At 39.7% G+C, this 27,023-nt stretch overlaps 1 protein-coding gene and 1 pseudogene across 1 annotated transcript in view; one reads left to right on the forward strand and one right to left on the reverse strand.

The window, feature by feature from the left end:
- Positions 1-27,023, forward strand: part of TRPC4AP (transient receptor potential cation channel subfamily C member 4 associated protein) — a 70,373-nt gene that overhangs the window by 18,510 nt on the left and 24,840 nt on the right. Inside the window, exons 4-8 of the mRNA XM_032858816.1 lie at positions 5,969-6,026; positions 8,371-8,426; positions 10,748-10,876; positions 16,840-17,047; positions 24,537-24,722. Of these exons, the coding sequence (XP_032714707.1) occupies positions 5,969-6,026; positions 8,371-8,426; positions 10,748-10,876; positions 16,840-17,047; positions 24,537-24,722 (637 nt within the window). The remainder of the gene's footprint in view (positions 1-5,968; positions 6,027-8,370; positions 8,427-10,747; positions 10,877-16,839; positions 17,048-24,536; positions 24,723-27,023) is intronic.
- Positions 6,732-7,493, reverse strand: LOC116868706 (annotated as a pseudogene).

Below are 27,023 nucleotides of genomic sequence, written 5' to 3' on the forward strand. Positions count from 1 at the left end.
TGTTTATAAACTCATTAATTATATACCTAAGAGGTTTTATCAGCTTACATCCCCAGTAACAAAGTGTAAGAGTGTCTGTTGCTCCACACCATCACCAACACAGTGTATATGTGTGTGTCTTTATGCACTGTGTTATTGAAGTCTGGCTGGTAGAAAAGTACACCAGTGATTATCACAAAGTAACTTCACCTTTGTCACTGCCACCCAAATCATGAAATGGAACATTATCGGCTCCCAGTAGCCTCCTTTACCTAATGGTACATTTTAAGTAAATTTTAAGTATTAATTAAGTAGATAAGAGAAAAATGGTATTTCTTTAGTTTCTTAAAAAGGTTTATTGAGATATAGTTCACATACCATACAGTTTACCCATTTAAAGTATGCAATTCAGTGGTTTTTGATAAATTCATAGATATGTGCAACCATCAGCACAGTCAGTTTTAGGATATTTTTATCACCCCAGGAAAAACTCCTTATGTTTTAGCTATCACTCCCCTACACACCCTTATCATAGGCAACTTTTACTCTGTTTTCTCGCTCTATGGATATCCCTGTTCTGGACATTTCATCTGAATGGAATCATGTAATATGTGGTCTTCTGTTACTGACTTCTTTTACTTAGCTTAATGTTTTCAAGTTCATCCATGTTGTAGCATGTATCAGTACTTTATTCCTTTTCATGGCTGAAGAGTATTCCATTGAATGGATATACCACATTTTGTATATGATTGTCAGTGAGGGACTTTTGGGCTGCCACCTTTTAGCTGTTGAGAATAATGCTGCTCTGAATGTCCGCAATAGCCAAACTATGGAAAGAACCTAGATGTCCATCAACAGATGAATGAATAAAGAAGATGTGGTGTATAAATATACAACGGAATACTATGCAGCCATCAAAAGAAATGAAATCCTGCCATTTGCAGTGACGTGGATGGAACTAGAGGGTATTATGCTGAGTGAAATAAGTCAATCAGAGAAAGACAATTATTATATGATCTCCCTGATATGAGGAATTTGAGGCAGGGTGGGGCATGGTGGGGGTAGGGAAGGAGAAAATGAAACAAGATGGGATTGTGAGGGAGACAAACCATAAGAGACTTTTAATCTCACAAAACAAACTGAGGATTGTTGGTGGTGGGAGGGGAGGGATAGGGTGGCTGGGTTATGGACACTGGGGAGGGTATGTGCTATGGTGAGTGCTGTGAAATGTGTAAGCCTGATGATTCACAGACCTGTACCCCTGGGGCAAATAATAAATCATATGTTAATAAAAATAATTTAAAAAAAATAATACTGCTCTTCGTGTCCCCCTTGGTACACACCAAGGACACATTTTTTTATTAATTTGGGGTGTATACCTGGAAGTGGGTTTGCTGGGTCATATGGTAACTCTTAAGTTTAATCTTTTGAGGACTCTTTAGACTGTTTTCCAAAGCAGCTGCACTCTTTTACATGCCCACCTATGGTGTATGCAGGTTCTTATTTTTCCACATCCTTGTCAACATCTGTTGTTACCTGTGTTTTGGTTATAGCCATCCTTGCGAGTGTGTATCTCACTGTGCTTTTGATACAGGTTGTCTGGACGGCTAATGGTGCTGGGCATCTTTTTATGTGCCCACAGGTCATCTGTAGGTCTTCCTTGGAACATAGGAATGTTGTTTTTTTTTTTTTAAGATGTATTTCTTTATTTCAGAGAGGGGTCACACTTCGTGGTGGGGGAGGGGCAGAGGGAGAGACTCTTCAAGCAGACTCCCTGCTGAGCGCAGAGCCTGACAAGGAGCTTGATTTCACAACCGTGAGATCACGACCTGAGCCAAAATCAGAGTCGGCCATTTAATTGAGCTACCTAGGCACCCCTCCTTTTCCCACTTTTTAATTGGGTTGTCTTATGCATTCTAAGAGTACCTTATATATTCTCTTCATAGTTCTTAAAATTTGCATTCTTCTGTCAGTGGGATTCAATATCTTTGTGTGTGTTTATAAGTAGTTCCTTTTCTGCCAATTACCTCTTTGTAGCTTTTGCATCCTTTTCTATTTGATTATCGGGTCTTCCTCTTACTGATTTTCTGTCTTAGTTCTTTGGGCTGCCATAAAAGACCATCACAGACTGGGTAACTGATAAGCAACAGAAATCTATTTCTTATAGTTTGGGAGACTGGGAATTCCATGGTCATGACACTGGCAGATTTGGTTTCTGGTGAAGGCCGTCTTCCAGGTTGCAGACTGCCAGCCTCTCCCCGTGTCCTCTTATAGTGGAAAGGGCTAGGGAATCTCTCAAGAACCTCTTTTAGAAGGTCATAATCCCATTTATGAGGGCTCTGCCCTCCGAACCTAATCAGCTTCAAAAGGCCCCACAGCTTAATGCTGCCACATTTGGCATTAGGATTTAACATGAATTTTGGGAGGACACAGAGGTTTAGACTGTAGCACTTTGTGATTACTCAGTTTTTAAAGGTCCTTTGTTATATGTGCTGTATTTTTTTTCCAAGTTTGAGAAATGAATTTTGACTTTGTTTATGGTACTTTTAAATGTAGGTAGGGGGCCTTACTTTTTAGGTTATCAGATTGCTCAGTCTTTCCTTTTATGGCTTCAGAGCTTTGTTTCTTGCTTTTCCTGCTGTTGGATTATAAGCTGTGTCTCCTTTCTTGGTAATATTTTAAAGTTGTTATCATACATGTTTAAATTTTTGTACCATGTAATGAGTGAGGGACTGGGATCCTACTCCTCCAATCCCCCATATCTGTCCTTATTCCCAGGGTGTCATGGTTATTTTCTATCTTGATCTGGCTGGTGACTGTACAGGAATGATGTTCACTTTGTAAAAACTGGAGCTGTATATTTATGGTTTTATACTTTACTGTCTCCATATGTTATGTTGCAATTTATTTATTTATTTAAAGATTTTATTTATTTATTTGACAGACAGAGATCACAAGTAGGCAGAGAGGCAGGTGGAGAGAGAGGGGAAAGCAGGCTCCCTGCTGAGCAGAGAGCCCGATGCGGGGCTCGATCCCAGGACCCTGAGATCATGACCTGAGCCGAAGGCAGAGGCTTAACGCACTGAGCCACCCAGGCACCGTTATATTGCAATTTAAAAATGGTTTCCTTAAAGATGCCATTTGCCATGAAAGTAAAGATCATTACACATTTGCAGCCATAGCATCAACCTTCGCCTTCATTCCCTAATTGTTGCTCTTCATTGCCTCTCCTTATTAGCTCTAGTGGTCTCGCAGCATGGCCTTATGGCCAGCATGAGGGGCCCTTCACCTCTGAATTGTTCATCAAGGAATTTAATAGAAACCAGTAGATTTATGGGAGGAAAAAAGAATAACGTGGGTTTCTAGCCAGCTATCCATTGTCAGTGACAATGTGGTTTTCTCTTGCAGGTGCCGGTCATGGACACTTTGCATCCAAGTTTCTTGATTTTGTTTGGTTTTGGTCTGCTTTGGAGAAGATTAGCTTCTCTAGGAATTTCAGTCTGTTCATAAAGATGAGCTTTTGCTTAGGACCTTTTGCTCTTCACTTACCTTAACTTGGATGCATTTGTTCTTGTTGAACTCCCTTGTCATCTTGCTCTTGGAAGTATTTTTGAGACTGAGCTCTTTATTTCTTCCTCTGCCAGTCACTAGCCAGGCCCGAAAGTAACCCTCTCTTCAGTATGCTGCCCAAAGCTCAGCTGAATTGGAATAATTGGGAGTGCTGCTGGGTAGACCACTCCTTTGTCAACCCTGACGTGACAGTGAAAAGTGTATCTAGACTTTGCATCCTAGATGCGTCAGGGTCAGGTAGGTAACTTACTGGAGCATGGAGGCCCAAGCCAGCCGACCTGTGTAAATTAAATGCCTGCAGGGACTGTGGAGAAGTCGAGAGTGTGACCCCTTTTATGGGGAAGTGACTCTTTCATGCCCATTGATTGCTGTTGCCCTGGGGCACGTGGGAAAATCTAGATTCTTTTGCAAAATCTCCCAGCTTTTCAGTAGGTGTAGATCAAATGAAATGTCTGTGGGCCAGGTATAATCCATAGCTTGACATCCAAGAACTTTTAATTTATTCATTAACTTAGTTTATCTTCCATGTGGAGTGAATTTATATTCTGTGAAGTTGAGCATCTTACACCTTTGGATAATTGTGGGAGGTGAGGCATCTCTTTTGAAAACTGTGTAATATGGCTTAGTCCTTAAAGATCATTACCCATTTTTGCCTTGTTTACATTTCTGTAAATCTCTCATGAAGATGTAAGTCAGAATGCGATGAAGCTCTGTATGCGAAGATGCTTAGTGTAGCTTCATGTATAGTAGTTAAACGTGTCCATCAGAAGGAAGGTAATTTTTGTTCTCTGTAAGGTCAGTGGTTATATAGTTGATTTTCTGTTATTTTCTAATCTTTACTAAATTAGTTTTTTTTTTTAAGATTTATTTATTTATTTGACAAAGAGAGAGATCACAAGTAGGCAGAGAGGCAGGCAGAGAGAGAGAGGGAAGCAGGCTTCCTGCTGATCAGAGAGCCTGATGCGGGCCTGATCCCAGGACCCTGAGATCATGACGTGAGTTGAAGGCAGAGGCTTAACCCACTGACCCACCCAGGTGCCCTACTAAATTAGTTTTTACTCTAATTCTATTTTTTTCCTTTTTTCTGCTTGCTTTGGGTTTGTACCTCTTTATCCAATGTCTCAATGTAGAAGGTTAGGTTACTGGTTTGAGAGAATTCTTTTTTGTTTTTTGTTTTTTAAGTATAGGTACTTAAAATTATAAATTTCCCTCTAAACACTGCTTTAGCTGTATCATAAGTTTAACTATTCTTTTATCTCAAAATATTTTCCAATTTTCCTTGTGATTTCTTCTTCAACTCATTGATAAATTAGGATTTGTTTTTTAGTTATCCACTTTGGTGAATTTCCTTCTGTTATTTTTAATTTCATTTCCTTGTGCTCAGAGAATATGCTTTGATAAGTTCAATGCCTCTTAATTTATAAGGCTTGTTTTATGGTGTAATATGAGATTTATCCTGGAAAATATTCCATGTGTGCTTGAGTTGAATGTATATTCTGTTGCTAGGCAAAATGCCCTATAGATGTCTGTTAGAGCTTGTTGGTTAATAATGTTCGAGTCTTCCTGTTTCTTTGGTGATGCTTAGTTGTCTGTCCATTATTAAAGGTGGAATATTGAAGTGTCTGTTATTTTTGAATTGTCTGTACTTTGCTTCTGTCGGCTTTTGCTTCATGTATTGTGAGGCTTTGTTGTTAGAACAATTATAAATACATGCACCTATCTTCCTGATGGATTGACCCTTTTCTCATAATAAACTGTCCTTTGTCACAGTTGAATGGGTTTTTAAATCCATGCTTATTGTAAAGAGTTTAAGCAAAAATTATGTGTTGTATTAAAAGTATGTAAAATGTAAAATGAATGCATAATATCCCCATCCCCTGTAGAAATCTGTATTAACGTTTATAGGTGTATCTTTTGAGATTCTGTTTTTATTAACTTATGTCTGTAAAAGAATGTAAATGTTCTTAAAGCAAAAGAGGAATCCTAGTGATAACGTTCTATAGCTTTTAAAAAATTAAAACCGCATTGGATCCCAGAGATTATCTAGTCCAACGTGCTTATTTTTTTAAATATCTCATTATCTCAACTGAGGCCATGGAGGGATATTGACTTGCCCAAGCTGACATGGGGACTAGGTGGCTGAGCTGTGACTGAGGTTTCCTGACCCTTGGTACAGTGCTCATTCCCACGAGCCTCACTGCCTTGTGTCTGTGTTGGGAACCAGAGGGTCTTTTAGTACTGCGACAGGTATTTGGGTCATCATTTGTCATGGCAAAAATTGTTTTATAAGTTGTGCTTGGAGTTTATTTTGAACATTTTACCCAATTTTCTTTTCTTTCTTTGTTTCCTTTTTTTCTTTCTTTCTTTCTTCCTTTCTTCTTCTTCTTCTTTTTTTTTTTTTTTTTTATTAAATATATAGCTCCTTGTAGAAATTCTTATGAGGCCTACGATCTCTATCCGGGGACAGAAACTGAAAAGTAAGTATACTTGCGAGCCACTGGTCCTCCTTCCCAGCTTGCTGATTGTGATGTGGTTCCAGAGACTTCTCTTCTTCCTACTCCTAGCTCAGCAGTGAGGGTCTGCCTTCCAGTATGTGCTCTCCACCCCCGACCTAAGAGCTCTCTTTCTTCATTTTGTACTAGGTAGAAATACAGATCTGGGGCTATAAAAGAAAAAGTGTGAAAGCCACTGGGCTAAATGAATTGCATCACTGTAGTTTCTAATTGTCATGGGCCCAGCTTTTGGGTTTTCTCTGGAAAGTCTTATTTCTCCTATCTAGTTTATTGAGGGAGTAACGAATAACCTGGTAAGATATTTGTTTGTTTTGTTTTAAAAAGTATATCTATTTTTTGTTGTTGTAAGGGTGATACATGCTCTTGGTAAGAAAATTTAGTCTTTATCGGAAATGGTAAAGGTTAGAAAGTCAGTGTTTTGGCAGCACATTATTTCTTAAGCTGGGTGATGGGTCTGTGGGTATTCTGTTATTCCTTTTTGTAACTTATACATGTTACAAATACTATTTTTAGGTATTCAGTATTTAATTAAGAAAAAAAAGTAAGAGCACTCTGGCATAAGCCAGAGGTCACAGAGATACATACATACATACATACTTACCACATGCCAAAAATCACTTTTAACATTTGATGAATGCCCTTCTACAAACACCATACCTTTTTTTTTAATTGAAGTATTTTTATTTTATATACAATGAGGTAGCATTAAGGTAGGTATCCTGGATATCTGCAGGTAAGGTAGGTATCTTGGCTGACCCATTCAAAGAAGTTCACTTAATCCAACTTAATGAAGCCTGTATCCTTCGTGTACTGACAGAAACACTGGTGGCCCATATTGAGGCTGTATATCCTGATCAGATTCTACCAGTTTGAGCATAGGCGGCAAGAAGGAGAACTCTGGACAAACTTCCTAGCATGGCTCCTGGAGAGCTGCTGGGACCCATCTTGCTCTCTTGGATGTAATGAGGCAAAAGGAAAAGTACATATTTTTTTTAATTTAAAAAAATCCCCCCCCCCTTAACCAGAACATCTTATGTAAGGCCTCATTTTTATGTGCAGCAGTGGTTAGGAAGGTTCATATTCGTCTTTGATGTCTCAGCTTTGTACTCTATCTAAATTGGTTCTTCGTGTTCTCTGTCTAAGCTGATAGCAAGTTGCATCTTGTAATTACTTGTTGGTGTATTTGTTCTCCCTTTCTCCTACTAGGTTTAGAGACTCTCCCCCACCCCCAACCACTGTGGATTCTTTATCATCTATAGAGTAGGTGCTGAATAAATAATTGATGAGTGAGTGAATCGCAATTCCCTTTGAAAATGAAAGGTCTAGAAATGCAGAGATGAACTGATCTGGTATTCCATCCTGCTCTGAAGTCATGAGATAAACAAAAAAGCCCCCACAGGTTGAAAGGTAGTGATAAGGGATACGGGACATCTGCACTGTCTGCAGATTTTATCAGATAACCCTTCTGGTCAAGCTAGCTTGGCAGGGCTACCCGTTGACATCTCAGAGGGAGACCTAACATTTCAGAGTTTGTGGCAGCATAGGAATGAATGGAAGTAGTTCTTAAAAATAAAAGTAATGCTGAGCAAAAACACTTTATTGATGGTTCATACTCAGTTTTATCCTCTCCAGGCTCAGGTGTCCTAAAAATGTTTCCTTTTTGTCGTATTCCTCTGTTCTTGCTCACGGAGAAGTAGCTAGTTCTCTGTTGGAGTTAGTAGGTCAGGCATTAAAAGACATTTCCCCAACAGAAATAACAAAGCAAAACAAAAACACACTTGTGAGTCTTTAGTAAAAATGATACCCTTGTTTGCTGCTAGGACAACCTTCAGTGGAAATTTATGACATGCAATCAGGAAGCTTATACTTTGGATTCTAGCAGTTCTGCTTTTGAAATGTATCTTGAGGAACCAATGCAACACAGGCATAGAAAGACTACATAAATGGATTGTTTTTAGTCTATTTAAATAGCAAAAATCCCCCCAAAACCTTGGATATCTTCTAAGCAAACTACAAAGGGAACATGGCTATTAAGAGATGATACACAGGTTGAAAGTATGAAGACTGTGGAGCTTAAGTAGAAAACAGCTACTGCATCAAACCAAAAATCAGTATACAAATTGGTTTGTAGGTTCTGATGGGCATCACGAAAATCTTTGGTAAGCAAGGACTGGAAAGAGGTATGCTAAAAGGAAAAGAAGCATCTTGAAGGGGATTGTGAGGAACAGTTCTTAGGTTGAAAAATTTAATTCTATTATGCCATCTTTTCAGTAAGAAAAATAACCAGTTATCCTCCCTTCACTTTCAGTAAGTGATGAAATGTCCAAGGACTGTTTGAGCATCCTGTATAATACGTGTGTCTGTGTAAGTACACCTGCCCTTGGGGGCCCAGTTATGTTCCTACCGCATCTGCAGTGCTTGAGAAGGGAAAGTTCAAGGGGCGGGGGTGGACGTGAAAGCTGTTCTCAGACATGCAGGGATCGGACTGACTTATGTGGGCCTGAGGACCAGGACCAGCAGGTGGAAATTGTGGGGAGGCAGAATTTTATAGAAATTCAGAATCAGGGCTCCTGTAGCAGATAGCAATCTCCTTTAGCCCTGGAGGTGTCCAAGCAGATACTGAACAATCATCATTTATCATTTATAGATACACTGGAAGAGTGTATGTCATCTTTAAGATTCCTTTATTTTATTTTATTTTTTTAAAGATTTTTTTTTTTTAAGATTTTTCTTTATTTATTCAACAGACAGAAATCACAAGTAGGCAGAGAGGCAGGCAGAGAGAGAGGGGGAAGCAGGCTCCCCACTGTGCAGAGAGCCTGATGCGAGGCTCGATCCCAGGACCCTGAGATCATGACCTGAGCCGAAGGCAGAGGTTTAACCCACTGAGCCACCCAGGCGACCCTAAGATTCCTTTTAATTCCATTATTTCTCTTCCTTCATTTTCCTTGTTAGAAAGCAAAAGCCCCACCAGCGTAGTAAGTAGGAGACTCTGATTGACCCCTAAAAAAGGAAAGAATAGTGACTAAAACAGCAATTTGGTAGAAAGGAAAAAGCCTAGCACTTAGTGCTAGAACTGGATTTGGAGTTCTGGTGCCTGGCTCAGTGATTATTTAATTTACCTCCCTGAGCTTTAGTTTCTCATCTGGACAGTGCAGTCAGTAATCTTAATAGTATCGTAGGCTTGTTGTGAGGACTAAGTGAGATGTGAAAGCACTTTGTAAAGCAACATACAAGTGCTAGTGTTTGTAAGACACAGTACCTATCTTTTAGGAACTTACATGGTCACCGGTATGCAGTGAATCATAATACACACCAGAATGAAACAAAGAGGCTCCTATAGAAGCGAAACTTACATGTTATGAAAATACAATGGAACATTTAATTCCATTTCATTTCTTGCCTCATTCAGAAAGAGATGTCAGGTGTTCTTGTAGTGATATGTAAAATCTACCAAGATCATGAATCCTATATTTAGAAGTAGGTAAGAAAGAAGAGTGTAGAACAAGTTGAGGGTATAACATGTATGCAGGATTTGGGCTGCCCAAAAAATCTTCTGTCGTCTGGATGGGGCACACATTTTGGTTTAAGCTTTTTATCAATCAACATAAATAGGGAAGTAAGTTTCAACACTTAGACAGTTCAGCATCTGTAATAGTCCCATGCAACAGAAGTACAGTGTGAGCCACTTAGATTATTATAAATTTCCTTATAGCCACATTTTTTTAGAAAGGAAGAAAAGAAGTAGGAAGAAATAGGTGAGATTAATTTTAATAATGTATTTTATTTAGCATAGTATATCAAGATTATTCCAACATGTAAATAATGTAAGTAATTATTATTGGGATATTTACCTCCTTTTTCATAGTAAGCTTTCAAAATCCAGTGTGTTTTTTATACCTTAAGCACATCTCAGTTCACACTAGCCATGTTTCAGGTGCTCAGTAGCTACGTGTCTGTAGTGGACAGATAGGCGCAGACCGATAAGATAACAGTAAACTAGTTGTTCAGCTAATACACAACTACTTTTGCAGCTAAGGTCAGTAAGAACTTGTCCTTAATTTAAAAAATATGTGTATGATGTAATGACTCCATCATTGGCAACTTCCCTATAGTCATTAGTTTTATGAGGCTGTTTGTTATTAATGACACTTAATAATAGTCCCGCAAAACACAGTTCATGAAAGAAAGAAAGAAAAGGAAAGGTAACAAAAATGTGAAGAACATAGAATGATATGGTCCAACTCTGCTGATGTGGCTTAATTTCAGGGATTAGGCAGAAACCAAGAAATGTCTGACAGTGCCTGCTTTGGGGTGGAAACTTGTGCAAATTGTTGCTGACCTGGAGTAAGCGTGTCCTGCCTTACATTCCAAATTTAAAATATACCGCTGGCCAAATAAAACTTGGCCTACTGGATGCTTGTTTGTAGCTCCTCGTTTGGTTACTAGGCAGATACTAGGTCAAGACCCTATGATGGACCTACCATGAAAAAACCCCTCCCCCCAAAATGCATTTGCACACAGTGTTTTGTATATAGTTTTAGTGATTTAAGGCCTCTGCCGAGAATTCCAGATGTAGGTTGGAATTGCTTTTCTGGTTTCTAGAAGGAGGATACCTTGTTTTTCATGTTTTATTTTGTGATTATAACCTATTTTGCCATTTCTCTCCTTTTCCCTTGTGATAGACGGAAGGAGTTACAAAGCGTTTGGCAGAAAAGAATGACTTTGTGATCTTCCTGTTTACACTGATGACGAGTAAGAAAACATTCTTACAAACAGCAACCCTCATTGAAGATATTTTGGGGGTTAAAAAGGTAAGCTATGTTTTCTAGCAGGTGGGTGACCAGACGGGGGAGGGTATGTCAGACAATTGGATTCTCAAACCTGAATGATGTACAGAGCTCTTTTAAAGGAAATTTTTCCATATTCCTAATATATTTAATATATATTTATATTATATTTATATAATATAGGTAATATATATTATATAATATAATATAGATAATAAGAATATATTTAACTTTTTTTTACTTAAATATGTTCAAGTACAAACCTAGGTCATACTCCTTTTGGTGGTTTTTAAATGACAGTAAAACCTAAATCAGTATATAAATTGAAATCGATCTAATGATAAGACTCAAAAGTTCAGATTGACTTTGTTTTTAATATGATGGCTAATGCCACTTTGTCAAAATCAAATTGCCCCTCATTAATTATTATGTTGCAAGATCTTTGTAGCATACTTACACTACTGTATGCTATGTAATGACTCCATTTTCCTACCGTATTTCTTTATTTGAATGCTGTGAAACCTTCATTCATTAGGTGGTGATGTTTGACTTTTATTTATTAAGTCCACTTCTGTTTATTCTCATTAGTATTCAACAGTTAAAATTTAATTCATATCAGCATAGAGGACACAGATGTGAGCACTGACATCCTGCCACTTGGTCATAAGATGGACATTCAAAAGATCCAGAATATGCTTTAAAAAAAACACGCACACACAAAGGAGCACCTGGTTGGCTCAGTCAGTGGAGCATAGGACTCTTGATCTCAGGGTTGTGAGTTTAAGCCCCACGTTGGGTGAAGATCAGTCTTTGTTCCATGCCTCCATGTTGTTGCAGGCTGGCATATTTCTTCCTCTTACAACTGAGGAGGCAGGAGCAGCCTCTTAGAATTGCTGTTGCAGGGAAAAGGCTACCCACGTGCATTGTGGTTACCCCAGCTTTCATTTCTGTCTTTCTGCTGCATTTTCCCCGGGCCCTGCTTGTCATGCACAGGCGGAAGATGCATAAGTGGCCCATTGTCTGTAGGAACACACTGGAGATGTGTGCAGGTCCCAGACAGACCCTTTGTACCCTTTGATAAAAAGGCTTTGTTATTTTTCCAATGATTGTATGCTCCAGCCAGTGTGTGAAAGAGGGCTTCCAGGGCGGAAACACCAAACTCCCTGGCAGTCTGAGCATGGGAGTCTGGGATTGCTCCTTCCTGATTTCTCCTGCTTGTCCCTTGTGCCCTGACATGCTCATTTTTTGTGTGTTACCAAAAATAGTGATGAGTTCTGCTAGGCATGGTTACCTTGGTGCAGTTTGAAAGGGGGATAGACACCATAAAGAAAATGGGAACCCAAGCCACAAACTGGGAAATGGTATACGTAACCCATGTAACAAAGGATTGGTATTCAGAATTTATCAAGAGGTCTTACAAATCACCAAGAAAAAGACAAATTGCCTGGTAAAGAAAAGGGAGTGGGGGGGGTGGGCAATGATAGTAACAAACATTTCACAAAAGAGAAACAATCCATAAAAAGAATATGTTTAACTTCATTGATGATCAGGGAAATGCAAATAAAGACCATAGTGAGAGAGAGAGAGAGAGAGAGAGCAAGCGCAAATGTTGGTGAAGATGTGTATCATCAGCCTTTCTTTCCTTCTTTGGCTTTGTTTTTTTTTTAAAGTAGGCTCCATGCTCAGCATGGGGTCCCAACATGGGGCTTGAACTCACAGTCCTGAAATCAAAGCCCGAGCTGAGATCAAGAGTCGGATGCCTAACTAACTGAGCTACCCAGGCACCCCAAGAATGTATATCATTGCAATCACTTAGGTACTGCTGATACCTTTTTGTTTCTGCAGAATCTATTCATCTTTCTTTGTTTTCTGGTTGAATATGTGCATTCCCTGTGACCCAGCACCTAGGGAAGCACTACCTTGAGGGCTGAGACATCATTCTTGTGCCTGGGTCACCTATAGTCTATGTCCAGGCATGCTTGTGGATAAACTCAATCCCAGAACAGTAGTTCTTAGAAGTGAAAACACTACATCAAAGCCAAGAGGTTGTGAAATCCATTCATTCATTAAGTCTACCAGCTAAAAAAGAAAAGATTCAAGTGTGTCATGTAAGGGTATTATTTAAGTTTTTGTTACATAGTTATGTATGTTTTATTGGGTTGTGATGGAAATTTTTTCTTCTTCTTGGACATTGTCAGAATGGTTTAGAAGCCACCGCTCCAGAAAAACTCCTGCACATGTCCATCAAGAAATGCATGAGAATGTTTATAGTATTGTTTCCGAGTTAAAAACTGAAGCCAAATCCATGATCCATCAACAGGAGAATGGATAAATTTTCTCTGTTCACACAATGAATATTGTAGAGTTGCGGAAGTGAATAAGCTGTTGCTATAGGCAGCAACATAGCTAAATTGTAGAAATAGATCGAAGTCGGTTGCAGAAGACCGTAGTATCTTTTTATTTTTATTTTTTTTTAGAGAGAGTGTGAGCAGGGGAGGGACACAGGGAGAGAGAGGGAATCTTAAGCAGGCTCCAAGCTCAGCACGGAGGTACCAGTGTAGGGCTTGATCTCATCACCCTGAGATCATGACCTGAGCGGAAACCAGGATCTGGATGTTTACTTGACTGAGCCACCCAGGTGCCCCTAGTCTTATCATTCTTATAAAGCTCTGAAATAAGCAAACTCAACTCATACGTATAAAACTATTTTTTTTAACAGCAAAACGAAAGTAATTCAGGATTGTGGTTACCTCTGGCAGAGTGTGTGGAAGATGTGATAGGAAAGATACACACAGCTGTTCACTTGGTTATGCCTCATAACATATGTTGTATGTATCAGATATTAAAATATGACACAGGAAGTGGGCTTGGAGGGCAGTGGGACCTGGTTTGTGACCCATACACTAAGTTAGGGCTAGAGGAATGGGACTGAAAGTTACAGTTTCCTCTCATAACAGACGCTAACTTTTGGGGCGCCTGGGTGACTCAGTTGTTGAGTGTCTGCCTTCGGCTCAGGTCGTGGTCCCGGGGTCCTGGAATGGAGCCCCACGTCGGGCTCCCTGCTCAGAGGGAAGCCTGCTTCTCCCTGTCCCACTTCCCCTTCTTGTGTTCACTCTCTAGCTGTGTTTCTCTCTGTCAAATGAATAAAATCTTAAAAAAAAAAAAATTGCTAACTTTTGTGTACTGGGGGAAGGAGAAGGCAAAGGTCGAAGCAGCTGTTCCCAAATAGCCCCTCAGCAAACTCCTGTTCTTCATTACCAGAGTTAAGAGCGGAGGTCATGGGGGCTTCTGGGAATCGTTCACTTGTTCAGTTCACATTTACTGAGACCCTTGCTACCAAGTCTTATGTGCTGAGGCTCTGGAAAGAAAGTAAGACATACAGCTCCCTCAATGTAGTGTGAGTTTGTTTGAAAATGGAGGAACAGGTATCACAAGATCCTGTGACATGTGCAGTGATAGAGAAGTACCCAGTCTAGTGGAAGTGAATTAGTGAGATGAAGGGTAGTAGCTATAATCTGAGGATATAAGGATGTTTCAGAAGAAGAGAAGCTCATGTAATGCACATTTGCAGATTTTTTTTTTTTAAGATTTTATTTATTTGACAGAGAGATCACAAGTAGGCAGAGAGGCAGGCAGAGAGAGAGGGAGGAAGCAGGCTCCCTGCTGAGCAGAGAGCCCAATGCGGGGCTCGATCCCTGGACCCTGGGATCATGACCTGAGCCAAAGGCAGAGGATTAACCCACTGAGCCACCCAGGTGCCCCACATTTGCAGATTTTAAAGAAGAAAAAAAAAGAATGTAGCCAAATAAAAAGCATTTCGTAAAATTCAATAGTCATTTATGATAAAAGCTAAGAATAAAAGGAAAGCTCATTAGTTTGACATAGGATATCAAAACTTAAAGTAGACATTAAACTTCATGTTAAAACTTTGGAAATATTCCTGTTAAAGTAAAAAAAGACAAGAACGCCTGCTGTCACTTACTCTAGGTAATTGGTTACATGTGCACATACACAGGGAGACACCTATAGGAATGGTCATTGCAACAGTGTTTAATAGTGAAAAATTACAGTCCACCTAAACATACATCCATATATATGTTTGTTTAAATACATGGTGGGGTAAAGCAGTGAAAAATGAATGAATTAGAGCTACTTCTGTCAGAGTAGTTAAATCCCACTGTTGAGGCATGTCTGACTGGCTCAGTCAGTAGGATGTGTGACCCTTGATCTCGGGGTCCTGAGTTCAAGCCCCACATTGGGCCTAGAGCCTACTTAAAAATAAAGAAGCGTTAAAAAAGACGTACTAACTTTTTCTTATCTGAAGTGACCTAAATTAAAAAAAAAAAAAATCCAGTGTTGACAAAAAAGTAAGGTATAATTTAGCATTCACACTGCATATAAAACACTATTATATGCTTTTTAATTTTTTGGTTTATTTTTTACTGGAGTATAATTGACATGCAATATTATATTGGTTTCAGGTCTACAGCATAGTGATTCAGTGATTTTATACATGAAGCCATGCTGACCACGATGTCACCATACATTGTTATTACAGTATTATTGACTGTATTCTCCATGCTGTACTTTTCATCCCCACGACTTATTTATTTTATAACTGGAAGTTTGTACCTCTTAATCCCCTTGACCTATTTTGCCCAATCCTCCCAATCCCCTCCCTTCTGACAACCACCAGTTCTCTGTATTTGAGTCTTTATCTGTTTTGTTCATTTGTTTTGTAGATTCCATATATGAGTGAAATCATAGAGTATTTGCCTTTTCTCTGACTTATTTTGCTTAGCATTATACTCTAGATCCATCCACGTCCTTGCAAGTGGGAAGATCTCATTCTTTATGGCTGCATAATATTCCATCAGATATGTATACCATGTCTTCTTTATCCATTCATCTATGGATGAACACTTGGGTTCTTCTATACTTGGTTATTGTAAATAATGCTGCAGTAAACGTAGGGGGTGCATATATCTTTTTCAATTATCGTTTTTGTTTTCTTGGGGTTAATACCCAGTAATGGAATTACTAGATCGTATGGTATTTCTGCTTTTAATTTTTTGAGGAACCTCCAGCTGTTTGCACAGAGGGAGCACCAGTTTACATTTGTACCAGTGGTGCATGAGGGGTCCTTTTTTCCACATCCTCTCTCACACTTCTCATTTCCTGCCTTTTTAATATTAGCCATTGTGACAGGCGTGAGGTTTTGATTTGTATTTCCCTGATGATCAGTGATGCTGAACATCTTTTCATGGGTCTGTTGGCCTCCTGGATGTCTTTGGAAAAGAGTTCATTCAGGTCCTTTGCCCATTTTTAATCAGATTATTTTTGGTGTTGAATTGTGTGAGTTCTTTATATTTTGGTGATTAGCCCCTCATCAGATGTATCCTTAGCAAATATCTTCTCCCATTCAGTAGGTTGCCTTTTTGTTTTGTTGGTGGTTTCCTTTGCTTTAATACCATATATTTTTATGGAAATATAAGAACATTTATGGAAATAATAAATGTTCAAAATAATGGTTACCTCCGGTGGGAGAGATGGGAATACAACTGGGTAGGAATACACAGGGGCCTTCAGCTATATTTGAAATATTGTATTTCTTAGAAAGAAAATGTCTGTAGTAGGAATGGCAATTTGTGAGTGAGTGATAAAATCTGTGTGGTAGGCATTTCTTCTCTTTCCTTTTTTAAATAGGCAAAATGAGTCACATGAACAAAGAGAAATGAGAATAGTGGTGCTCCAAAGGGTTTAATCCTCAGACGAGTCCTATGAAGCATGTCAGTCCCATTTGACAGTTGAGCAAATACTTAGGTTCCATAACTTACCTACATTTGCACAACTGCAGTTTGCAGGGCCAGGATTTGGACCTAAGTGGTTTAGCTACCAGGTCCCATTTTTAGGGGAATGCAGAAGAGGGACGCATCCAGCCTCGAATGAACTGAGCATGGGGATTGTTTTGTTTGTGTCTCCTGTAGGAAATGATCCGACTAGATGAAGTCCCCAATCTGAGTTCTTTAGTATCCAATTTTGATCAGCAGCAGCTTGCTAATTTCTGCCGGATTCTGGCTGTCACCATTTCAGAGATGGATACAGGGAATGATGACAAGCACACACTACTTGCCAAAAATGCTCAGCAGAAGAAGAGCTTGAGCTTGGGGCCTTCTGCAGCTGAAATCAACCAAGGTAAGGTCTCTAAGTTTTCAGAGTTTTGAGACTATGGCTCTGAGACCTCTTCATAAATTATCTACTCTTTCAGTATCTCTAGGGTGATTCATGTGAAGGCTCCAAGGTCCACTTAGAGTATGTACATTTTGTGTGGGCGTGTATCTCTTCATTATTTTAGGGGGCCGCAAAAGTCCGTAACTTTTATCCGATTTTTGAATTGATTCAGAATCTAAGAAAAGGGGCACCTGGGTGCTCAGTTGGTAAGCATCAGACTCTTGATTTCAGCTCAGGTCATGATCTTAGGGTCATGAGATCAAGCCCCATGTCAGGCTCTGTATTGGGCATGGAGCCTGCTTAAGATTCTTTCTCTCCCTCTCCCCACACTCTCTCTTTAAAAAAAAAGTTAAGAACCATTGTTTATCAGAATTACAAATACACTTATCTTTTGATCACTAAGCCTCTTCTGGGTCTTTATCTTACAGATATATAGGATATGTATATTCAGGGTCATTCATTGCAACATTATAGTCACAAAAAGACCAGAAACAAGAGGCCACTTAATTTCTAGAATATTTATGTAATGGGAAATTGTTAAGAAAAAAGAATGAAGAAGATCTCTGTGTATTGAAACAGGAAAATATCTTCAAGATGTATTACTGTTAAAAAGGAAAATGCAGAGCTGTGTGTATAGTATGATACTTTGTGTGGTAAAGCAGAGATGGGGGGAATATGATCAGATGTATTTGTTTGCTCATATGTACTATGCATTAACTGAAAGCATGCATAAGAAACTGAAAATGATTACCTATTGGGGGTGGCTAGACGAGAAGTAGATGACAACAGCAGAAGTAGGACTTTTTTTTTTAAGATTTGTGTGTGTGAGAGAGAGAGAGCACGTACTCATGCATGATTGGGGGTGGGGCAGAGACTCTCTGGTAGGGAGTCTGCTGTGGAGCTCAATCCCAGGACCCTGGGATCATGACCTGAGCCAAAGGCAGAAGCTTAACCATCTGAGCCACCCAAGCACCCCGGAAGTAGGACTTCTTATTGTATTTGTTTATATATTTGATTTTAGAACCATGTGAGTATGTTAGTTCCCTACTTACTGTTTTTTTGGTAGCAAGAGAACTTTTTTTCTATTTCTATGCTGGTCTGAGCAGATTTGGGGGAAATTTGGCATCTATCTGTTTTGGTTGTAAGAGCATAGATGGTCCATATTTGAACTATAATATTTATGTGTCTTAAAACCTAGTTCTTAAACATCAACAGACTGCAGTAACATATAGCCGTGTCCCTCAGGGTTAACTGAATAACCGAGGTGAAATAATAAAAACTTAGCATTAAAAAGCAGCAGTAGAGAGCCATGATCGTCCTGTGGCAGCCCTGATGATGCTTTGAAAACAATATTTTGTTTCTGAAGTCTGGGTGACCGGATGTGTGCATTCCCAGGCCCGGCTCTGCACACTTACTAAGAGCCACACAGCAGCCTCGCTTCTGACTACTGAATGTGAGTCCTTCCTTAACTCTGTGAGCATTGGAGTTACGAACACCAAATGGTCAGAACTGTATTTCTAGTTATTAAAGAATATAATTTTACACATTTTAGTCATATGTAAAAACAGAAATATATGACTCTGTGAACCCCAGTTTCATGGTTCCCCCTCCAGGCTCGTTTTTCTTCCTGATTACATAGATCCGAGGCCCTCCCTTGGTCTTTGTAGGCTTTTCTTCCCTTCCCCCCTCCTTTCTTATGACTTTTAAGGAGTGCTCATTTTAGCAAATCATAAAATATACATTCTTAAAAACATGTGAATTTTATTATAACTAAATTATACCTTAAAGCTGATTTAAACACACTGACGAAAGCTCACATTTGTTAAGTTCCCGCTATGTAGCAAACACTGAGCTAACTGCATTAGCTAGGAGTGATTTTATTTACCCTCCAAGTAGCCCTGTGAAATAGAGGTTCGCATCCCCTTTGCACAGCTTAGGAAGGTGAGGGTCATAAATGTTCACTATTGGATACCTGTGTGTGCTGTGGCACTAGGTCACTTTCATCTCATTTTCCCATTTAAGGAAACTGTTCTGGCAGATTATTTTTATCCTGCTAGTATCAATTACCTTCACATACCTGTTTATAAGCTGCCTTAAGTGAAACCAGCATTGCCTATCATTCTTGGAGGACAAGGTATTCTAGTCAGTTGGTTTTTTTAATTAACTGAGAGTTAACCTCAAACCCAGGTTTCTTTGATTTGGGTCATTAAAAAAAGAAAGTCTTCATAAAATAACTAAGTTCACTTGTATACCTGTGTGGCTAATCCATGAGATAATCTACATGTGATGTCTGCTTATAGCTTTTGGGTTGAAGTTTTAGTTAATGTTGTATTTTGGCACATGTTGTACAGGGTCTGACCTTTCCCAGCTCTCTGACCATAATTCCTGTTGCCCTGCCTCCCACTCCACACACATTTCTCTAGTCACATGCCCTGGGAAGGCCAAGGTGAACATAATTAAATCACAAGTACAATGAGAAAGATCCTAGTCCTCAATGTTGGCATGCTTCAGTTGAACTCCAGTACTAAATACTTTTAAATAGAGCCATGTATAATAATCATCTCAGGCTGCCATAACCAGGTACCATAACTGGGTGGCTTAAACAACAGAAGTTCATTTTCTCCCCCTTCTGGAGGCTAGAGGTCACGATCAGGGTGCCATTAGCATTGGTTTCTGATGAGGTCTCCCTTCCTAGCTTGTGGGCGGCTGCCTTCTCACTGTGTCCTCAGGTGGTCTTTCCTCTGTGTATGTACAAAGAGAAAGCAATTTCTGGTGTCTCTTCCTCATATAAGAAGACCAGCCCTGTTGGGTTAGGGCCCACTCTTAATGACCCCATTTAATTACCTCCCTAAAGGCCACCGTCTCCAGATACATTCATATTATGAATTAAGGCTTCAACATACGAATTTGGGGGAGGGGACACAATTCGGACCATAAGAGTATGGAAAGTAGACATGCTTTTGTTTCGTTTTTCATAAGCTGTGGCTGTTTTCTTGCCCAGCAAAATGATTTATACTGTCTTCCTGGAGCTCATATAATAATAAAAATGTTAAGCTCTAACAAATTTTTGGATTTCTCAGAACTACCAGTTATTCTTCTGTCCATTCAGAAGGGAACAGATAGTTTCATCAGCGGGAAAAATCATTCAAGATTTTAGTCAAAAATGTGGGTGAAGTCACAGGCCAGATAATTATCAATTTGTAGGTGACGTGAGCTAAGTAGGAAGCGCTGATTTCTGTCAGCTAGGACAGGATAGAATAGGATAGATAGAATCCTCTCAGCTGGAAAGCAGGGCCTAAACTGAAGAGGAAAGTTTATGGGAATATTTCAAAATACTGATGTGTTAACAAGTAGAGGAAAGGTCTGCTTTTGCAGAAATTCTCAGAAGTTGTGTTTCAGTTGTCAACCAGTTTAACATTAACCAGTATTGTGGCTCACTGCCAGTAAGGCTGTGAGAGTTACAAGGACACTGTGAGACTGGGTGCCAGTTCCCTGAGGTTATGTATCATTTGATGAGCATAATTGGGCCAAGGATTTTTTTTCTGGGAGAGAGCCCCTAGCTTTCATCACTTTTTCAAGAGGTAGTTGATTCACAAAGGCGTTGGAATCTCCAGGGTGGGGATTGGCATCTCAGAAGCTTGAATGCTGGGCAGTCACATCTGAAGGGCCGTGTTGAGTATGCAGGGTGGGAAGAATAGGTCTTAGGAACTGTCCTGTGAGGAACAGAGAAACTGCAGCCATTCATCCTGCGTAAAAGAGGTTGAGAGTAAAAATCTAGCTTTGGGAGGATTTTCATGTAGAATCTACTCCTTTATTTATATTTGGAAAAAGGTAAGATATATATCTAAAAGTTTCTTAAATAATAATAAGAAGAGAGTGGGTATATAGTAGAAAGTTTGTTCCCTTCCCCCATGGCATCCTGTTACATTTTCTCATGTGTCCCTCCCAAGAAATTCTCTACATGCCCAGTCCAGGGGATGCAGGAGGGAAAGAGATTGACTTCTCCCTGTCTGTAGAGATGGTAGTATAAAATAAGCACCCTCTGCCCCTTGCTTTTTTCACTTAACTTCATCTTTTTTTTTTTTAAGATTTTTTATTTATTTATTTGACAGAGAGGGAGATCACAAGTAAGCAGAGAGGCAGGCAGAGGGAGAGGGGGAAGCAGGCTCCCCTCTGAGCAGAGAGCCTGATGCGGGGTCGATCCCAGGACCCTGAGACCATGACCCAAGCTGAAGGCAGAGGCTTAAACCACTGAGCCACCCAGGTGCCCCCCACTTATCCTACAAAGCATTCTATTCCAGTACCTACAGAATTGTGTGATGCCTTTTCACAGCTATATAGTATTCTAATATATGGGCATACCACAATTCACTAACCCATCGCTGATTGATGGAAATTTTGTTTATTTTAATATTTTTGTTCTTACAAATAACAGGCTTGTGTATGGAGTATGATGTGCTGGATATTTGCCTTTTACGCTTTGATGGGTGTTGACAGATTAACCCTGCAAAGAACTTACCGGTTCATTTTCTCCCATCCCATATACCATTCCCAGTCTAGGGCCTTTTTAAACTTACGGATGTTTGCCAAGCCAGTAAGTAAAAAATGGTATCTCAAAACAAAAAAGCTATCCCCGTGTATTTTTTTAAATAATGGTGAATGTCACATAAACAAACCACTTAAAGTGAACAATTCAGTGGCATTTAGTACATTTACAGTGCGTGCAAGCACACCTCCATCTATTTTGAGAATATTTTCATCACCCCAGAAGGTAACTGCATACACGTCAGACAGGTGACCATCCCCATTCTCTCCAACCCTGGCAGCTACCTGCTTTGTTGTGGATGTCGCTGTTCTAGATAACCTTATAAAGGGAATCCTGGAATACATGACTTTTTGTATCCTGATGCTTTCACTTAGCGTGATGTTTTTGAGGTTCCTCTGTGCTGTAGCTCATCAATGTTTCATTTCTTTTCATGGCTGAATAATATTCATTATTTGTATATGCCACAATTTGTTTAGTCATTCATCTGGTGATGGACATTTGGGTTGTTTCCCGTTTTGGCAGTTGAAGCAGTGCTGCTATGAATGTGTGTGTATGAATTTGGCACCTGTTTTCAGTAATTTGTGGGTATACTTAGGAGTGGAATTGCTGGGTCATGTGCTAATTCTACATTCAACTTTTTTTTTTTTTACAATTTTATTTATTTGAGAGAGTAGGTGAGCACAATGGTGGGGCAGAGGGAGAGGGAGAAACAGATTCCCTGTGAGCAGGGAAACCACTGCATGTAGGACTCGATCGCAGGGCCCCAAGATTATACCCTGAGCCAAAGGCAGCCACTTAATTGACTGAGCCACCAGGCGCCCCATGTTCAACTGTTTGAGGAAAAGTTAATTTTAATTAGCTTTTTTAAAAAATGAGGTCAGACAGTATAGTCACTAATTTATAGAGGATGGAAAGGGGCCTAAGATTATTTGCTGAGCATTGTGCTGGAACTGAATTTGTATGACTTTGTATAATCCTAACTAATTTGTTGTAATTTATTTTATTTTTGAAGAATTTTCTCTCTTATTTTTCTTTTGAATTTTACTTTAAAAATTTTCATGTATGGGGCACCTGGGTGGCTCAGTGGGTTAAAGCCTCTGCCTTCGGGTCAGGTCATGATCCCAGGGTTCTGGGATCGAGCCCCGTGTCGGGCTTTCTGCTCAGTGGGAAGCCTGCTTCCTCCTCTCTCTCTCTGCCTGCCTCTCTGCCTACTTGTGATCTGTCTGTCAAATAAATAAAAATCTTTAAAAAAAATTTTTTTTTCATATAAATTTTTCACACAGAGACAAGTATATGACAATATAACATTATGATGATACTTATTTCCCCATCACCTAGCTTCAACTGTCAGTGTCTCTCTCTTTTTTTTTTTAAAGATTTTATTTATTTATTTGACAGACAGATCACAAGTAGGCAGAGAGGCAGGCAGAGAGAGAGAGGGGGAAGCAGGCTGTTTGCTGAGCAGAGAGCCCGATGCAGGGCTCCATCCCAGGACCCTGGGATCATGACCTGAGCTGAGGGCAGAGGCTTTAACCCATTGAGCCACCCAGGCACCCCAAGTGTCAGTGTCTCTTTATCTGTATCCCCATTCACTCCTCCCCACCTTACTTTGAATTATTTTGAAGCAAATCCCAGATAACCATAAAATTTAACCTGCATATATCACGGTGTTCCCACAAGATAGGGACTCTTTTTAAAAGTGACTCCAATACCATATTATACCCCCCAAATTAATAGTAATATTTTGGTATTATCAAATGCCTGTTTATTAATTTTCAGTTAGATGATGCATTTGTGTGGTCCAAAAAAAATCTACAGATTTAAAAAGGTGTTCATTGAAAAGATTTCCCCATACTCTTATTTCCAGTGGCCTAATTCTCTTTGCCTTTGGTAGCCACTGGTGTTTTCTATCCTTCCAGGAAGATTTAATACATGTATAAGGAAATACATAGAGATGTTAGCCCTTATTTTTAAAGAAGGTTAAATGATAGATCCATGATCTACCACCTGGATTTCCCTGCCACCACAGTGTATTATGTTCTCTTACGCTGATCAGAATTTCCATCTTACTGTTGTGAGCAAAATGAGATTAAGGGAAATAAGAGTTGTGATTATAAGAGAGTGATTATTCATTTTCTTTCTCTACCAAAAAAAAAACACCCTCCTTTCTTTCTGCTAGTACATGTAGGACATGTTTGTTACAGGAAAATCAAACTACAGAGAAGTAGTTTTAAAAGAAGCACTTATATCCTCTCCTACTCAGGAATGGCCACAGTAAACATCTTGTTGTATAGCTTTCATTCTTTACCTGTATATTATGCGGATATTTTAAAGAAGCAAATTTTTAACGAAAAGGGGCTTACGCCAGTACTGTTTAATAATTTTTCCTCTAACAAGTAAAATTTAAACATTTTTTTTGAGTCACTCTGTGTAAAGATATATGTGTCTTTATTCTCAGTGTCTGTTGTATTCTATTGTATTGGGATATTTTGTGTTTAATCGATATGCTGTTGATGACGTGAGTTATCTTTACCTTTTTGCTATTATAGAATCCACATCAGTGAATATCTTTGTACATGTGATCAGTTATTTCCTTGCAAGAAATTTCCAGAAATGAGCCTCCTGGCTCAAAGACACACAGGATTAAAAAATTAAAGTGATTCCAATTTCTTTTCCCACCAGTACTTGTAAAAGAGTCTATTTCCCTGCACCTGCTATCGAACTTGTTTCTCTATCTTAAGTACTATTTTACTTTGGCTTAGCATTTCATTTTGCAGAGAAACTCTAACTAGCTACTGTCAAATTAGAAATCATTCCCATCATGTAGGTAAAGAACAGGCTCACTGTTCAGGGTTTCAGAGCCGGTCTGTGTTTTGAAAATGCACTCTTTCGCTCTCTCCTTGGCAGCGGCCCTTCTCAGCATCCCTGGCTTTGTTGAGCGACTTTGCAAGCTTGCGACCCGAAAGGTATCAGAGTCAACGGGCACAGCTAGCTTCCTTCAGGAGCTGGAGGAGTGGTACACATGGCTAGACAATGCTTTGGTGCTGGACGCCCTGATGCGAGTAGCTAATGAAGAATCCGAACACAATCAAGGTACTTGGGGTGGGTTTTCTGTGAGGGGGGGATCTTTCCCTTAGGCGCCTGGAGCCATTCTTGATCTCTTTTCCAATGAGGATAATTGAAATTTGCTCAAAGTAGAATTTTCCTCAGGAAAGTCCTAGATCATAACTGTTAAGACACTTTAGAAGGCTAGTGACAGAAACCTCTTTGAACTGTCTCAGAGTGGACCTGAAAGCAGGGCGAAGGGATTGGCTGGATCCAATAACCAGAGCATTCTTAGGAACTCAGAGAGTCCTTTCTAAGTCTCTTCATTCTCCATGGTTCCGGTATTCTCTTCTCTACTCCGATGAGTGGACTTCTAGTTTCAGCAACAGCTTCCTGGTGAAGGGCTCTGGCCCATCTTGGGTCAGGTGCTCAACCCTTAAACATTTGACTCTGGCCAGCAGGATGGGGTCAGATTGTACAGATAGAGGAATTCTCACTGTAAAAGTGAAGAGGAGTTCTGTTTCCAGGATGGCAGTGTGTGGAGCTCTGTGGACCTTTTCTCTATGGCAACTATAAACAAAACCTATAAACGACAAAAACCATCCATGTAAAGTCTGTGGAAGTTGTTCTAAGGGCATACAGTAAATGAGGAGATCCTCCACACAATCTGCTAAAACTCAGAACAGTGATAGTCTGTGACATTTGAAGTCCTGCGTGTTGGAAGTTCCACTGTGGGCAGGTGTGGCCAAAAGGGTACAACCCTCAACAGGGGACAGGATTTCCAAACAAGGAATATGGTTTCTCACCATTGAGGAGGAGGGCAGACCACTAGCTTTTCTCATCCCCTCCAATTCCAAGTTGAAGAGGTTGAATTCTTGATGAGTGTATCCTATAAGCCAGGGAGGGGCTCCCTGCCCCAACTTTATTGAGCTACAGTAGATTTATAACCTTGTATAAGTTTAAAGTGTGTAGCATGTTAATTTGATACATTTATATATTGCAAAATGATTATCAGCAGAGCATTAGCCCCTCATCCATCACATAATTATCATTTTTTTTGTGGTGAGAACATTTAAGATCTGCTTTTTTATTAGCATCATTCAAATATTACTAGCTATAATCACCACGCAGTACATTGGAAGCCCAGAACTTGTTAATTTTAGAACTTTATACTCTTTATACCCTTTGACACTATCTTCCTATTTCTCCCAACCTCTCTGGTAACCAGCGTTCTACTAATTCTCTGAGTTTGACTTATTTAGATTCCACATATAAGTGATATTACACAGTATTTGTCTTCCTCTGACTTATTTCATTTAATTCACTTATTTTTCATAATGCCAGGGGCCCCTTTCCCCCTCCTGCCTCTGTACTACACTCAGTGCACAAGCTGTGCCCAAGGCCTGGCAAGCAAGAATTCTGTGACCCTGTTGCCCTTGCCCCAACTCACTTATAGGACAGAGAGATTCCATGCAAGGATCTCCATGCAGCATGCAAGCTGAGAAGGCTAAGAGTTTGCTGACCTTGCTCAGAGTAGTGGCACCAGAAGAGTGCCAGGAGGAGAATTAATAGGTAAGAACAGAAAGTAGGGAAGTTCAAAGCTAAGGGTGTTCTCAAAAACAGTGTAGATTTTGGTGGTAAGCAAATAAAAGGAGGCTGTTAGCTCTTAAGTGAGAACAAAAAGCTAAACTATAAGCTTAATATAGTTTACCCCCAAGAACCAGGCAGACAACTTAGCAGAGCTCTTCTGAGATCAAAAGCAACTCAGACTCAAAAACTACCTTTGCCCAGTTTTAATTGGATCAGACTTTGGAGTGCTTTATGCCCCAAGGCATTGTCAAAAGTAGAGCATTCAGCCAGCAATTAGTGGATTCTGACAGCTGGGTTTCATACCAGATGCAGAAATCTTAACAGAGAGATCAAGGGAAGAGCCATAGAGAGCCCTGCTAAAACACTGTCATCCAGGGAGACTGTAAACATGCCCACAGCTGCACACACTGAGACAAAACACAAAAGACCTCCCTAGGCCATGGAGAAATAGATTTCACTGGAATAAGCTCCCAGGTCACTGAAGAAATGAACAAAGAAATAAAAACAAGCCCTGAAAAAAGGGAAGGGGAATCAGAGTTGCTGAATTATTTACTTAAAATGTCATTTTTTAAATAAAATTGGGGATATGCAAAGAAACAAAGTACAGCCCATACACAGAAGAAAACAGGCAACAGAAGTTGCTTGTGAGACAGCCCAGAAAGCAGATCTAAGAGACTTCAGAGCACCCAATATAAGGATGGCCAAAGAACTAAAGGAAGTTATGCTTAAAGAAGTAAAAGAAGGGCCACCTGGGTGGCT

Source organism: Lontra canadensis, unplaced genomic scaffold, assembly GCF_010015895.1.
Source record: "Lontra canadensis isolate GAN:19392208 unplaced genomic scaffold, GSC_riverotter_1.0 scaffold16, whole genome shotgun sequence".
In the NCBI taxonomy this organism is placed as follows: Eukaryota; Metazoa; Chordata; class Mammalia; order Carnivora; family Mustelidae; genus Lontra; species Lontra canadensis.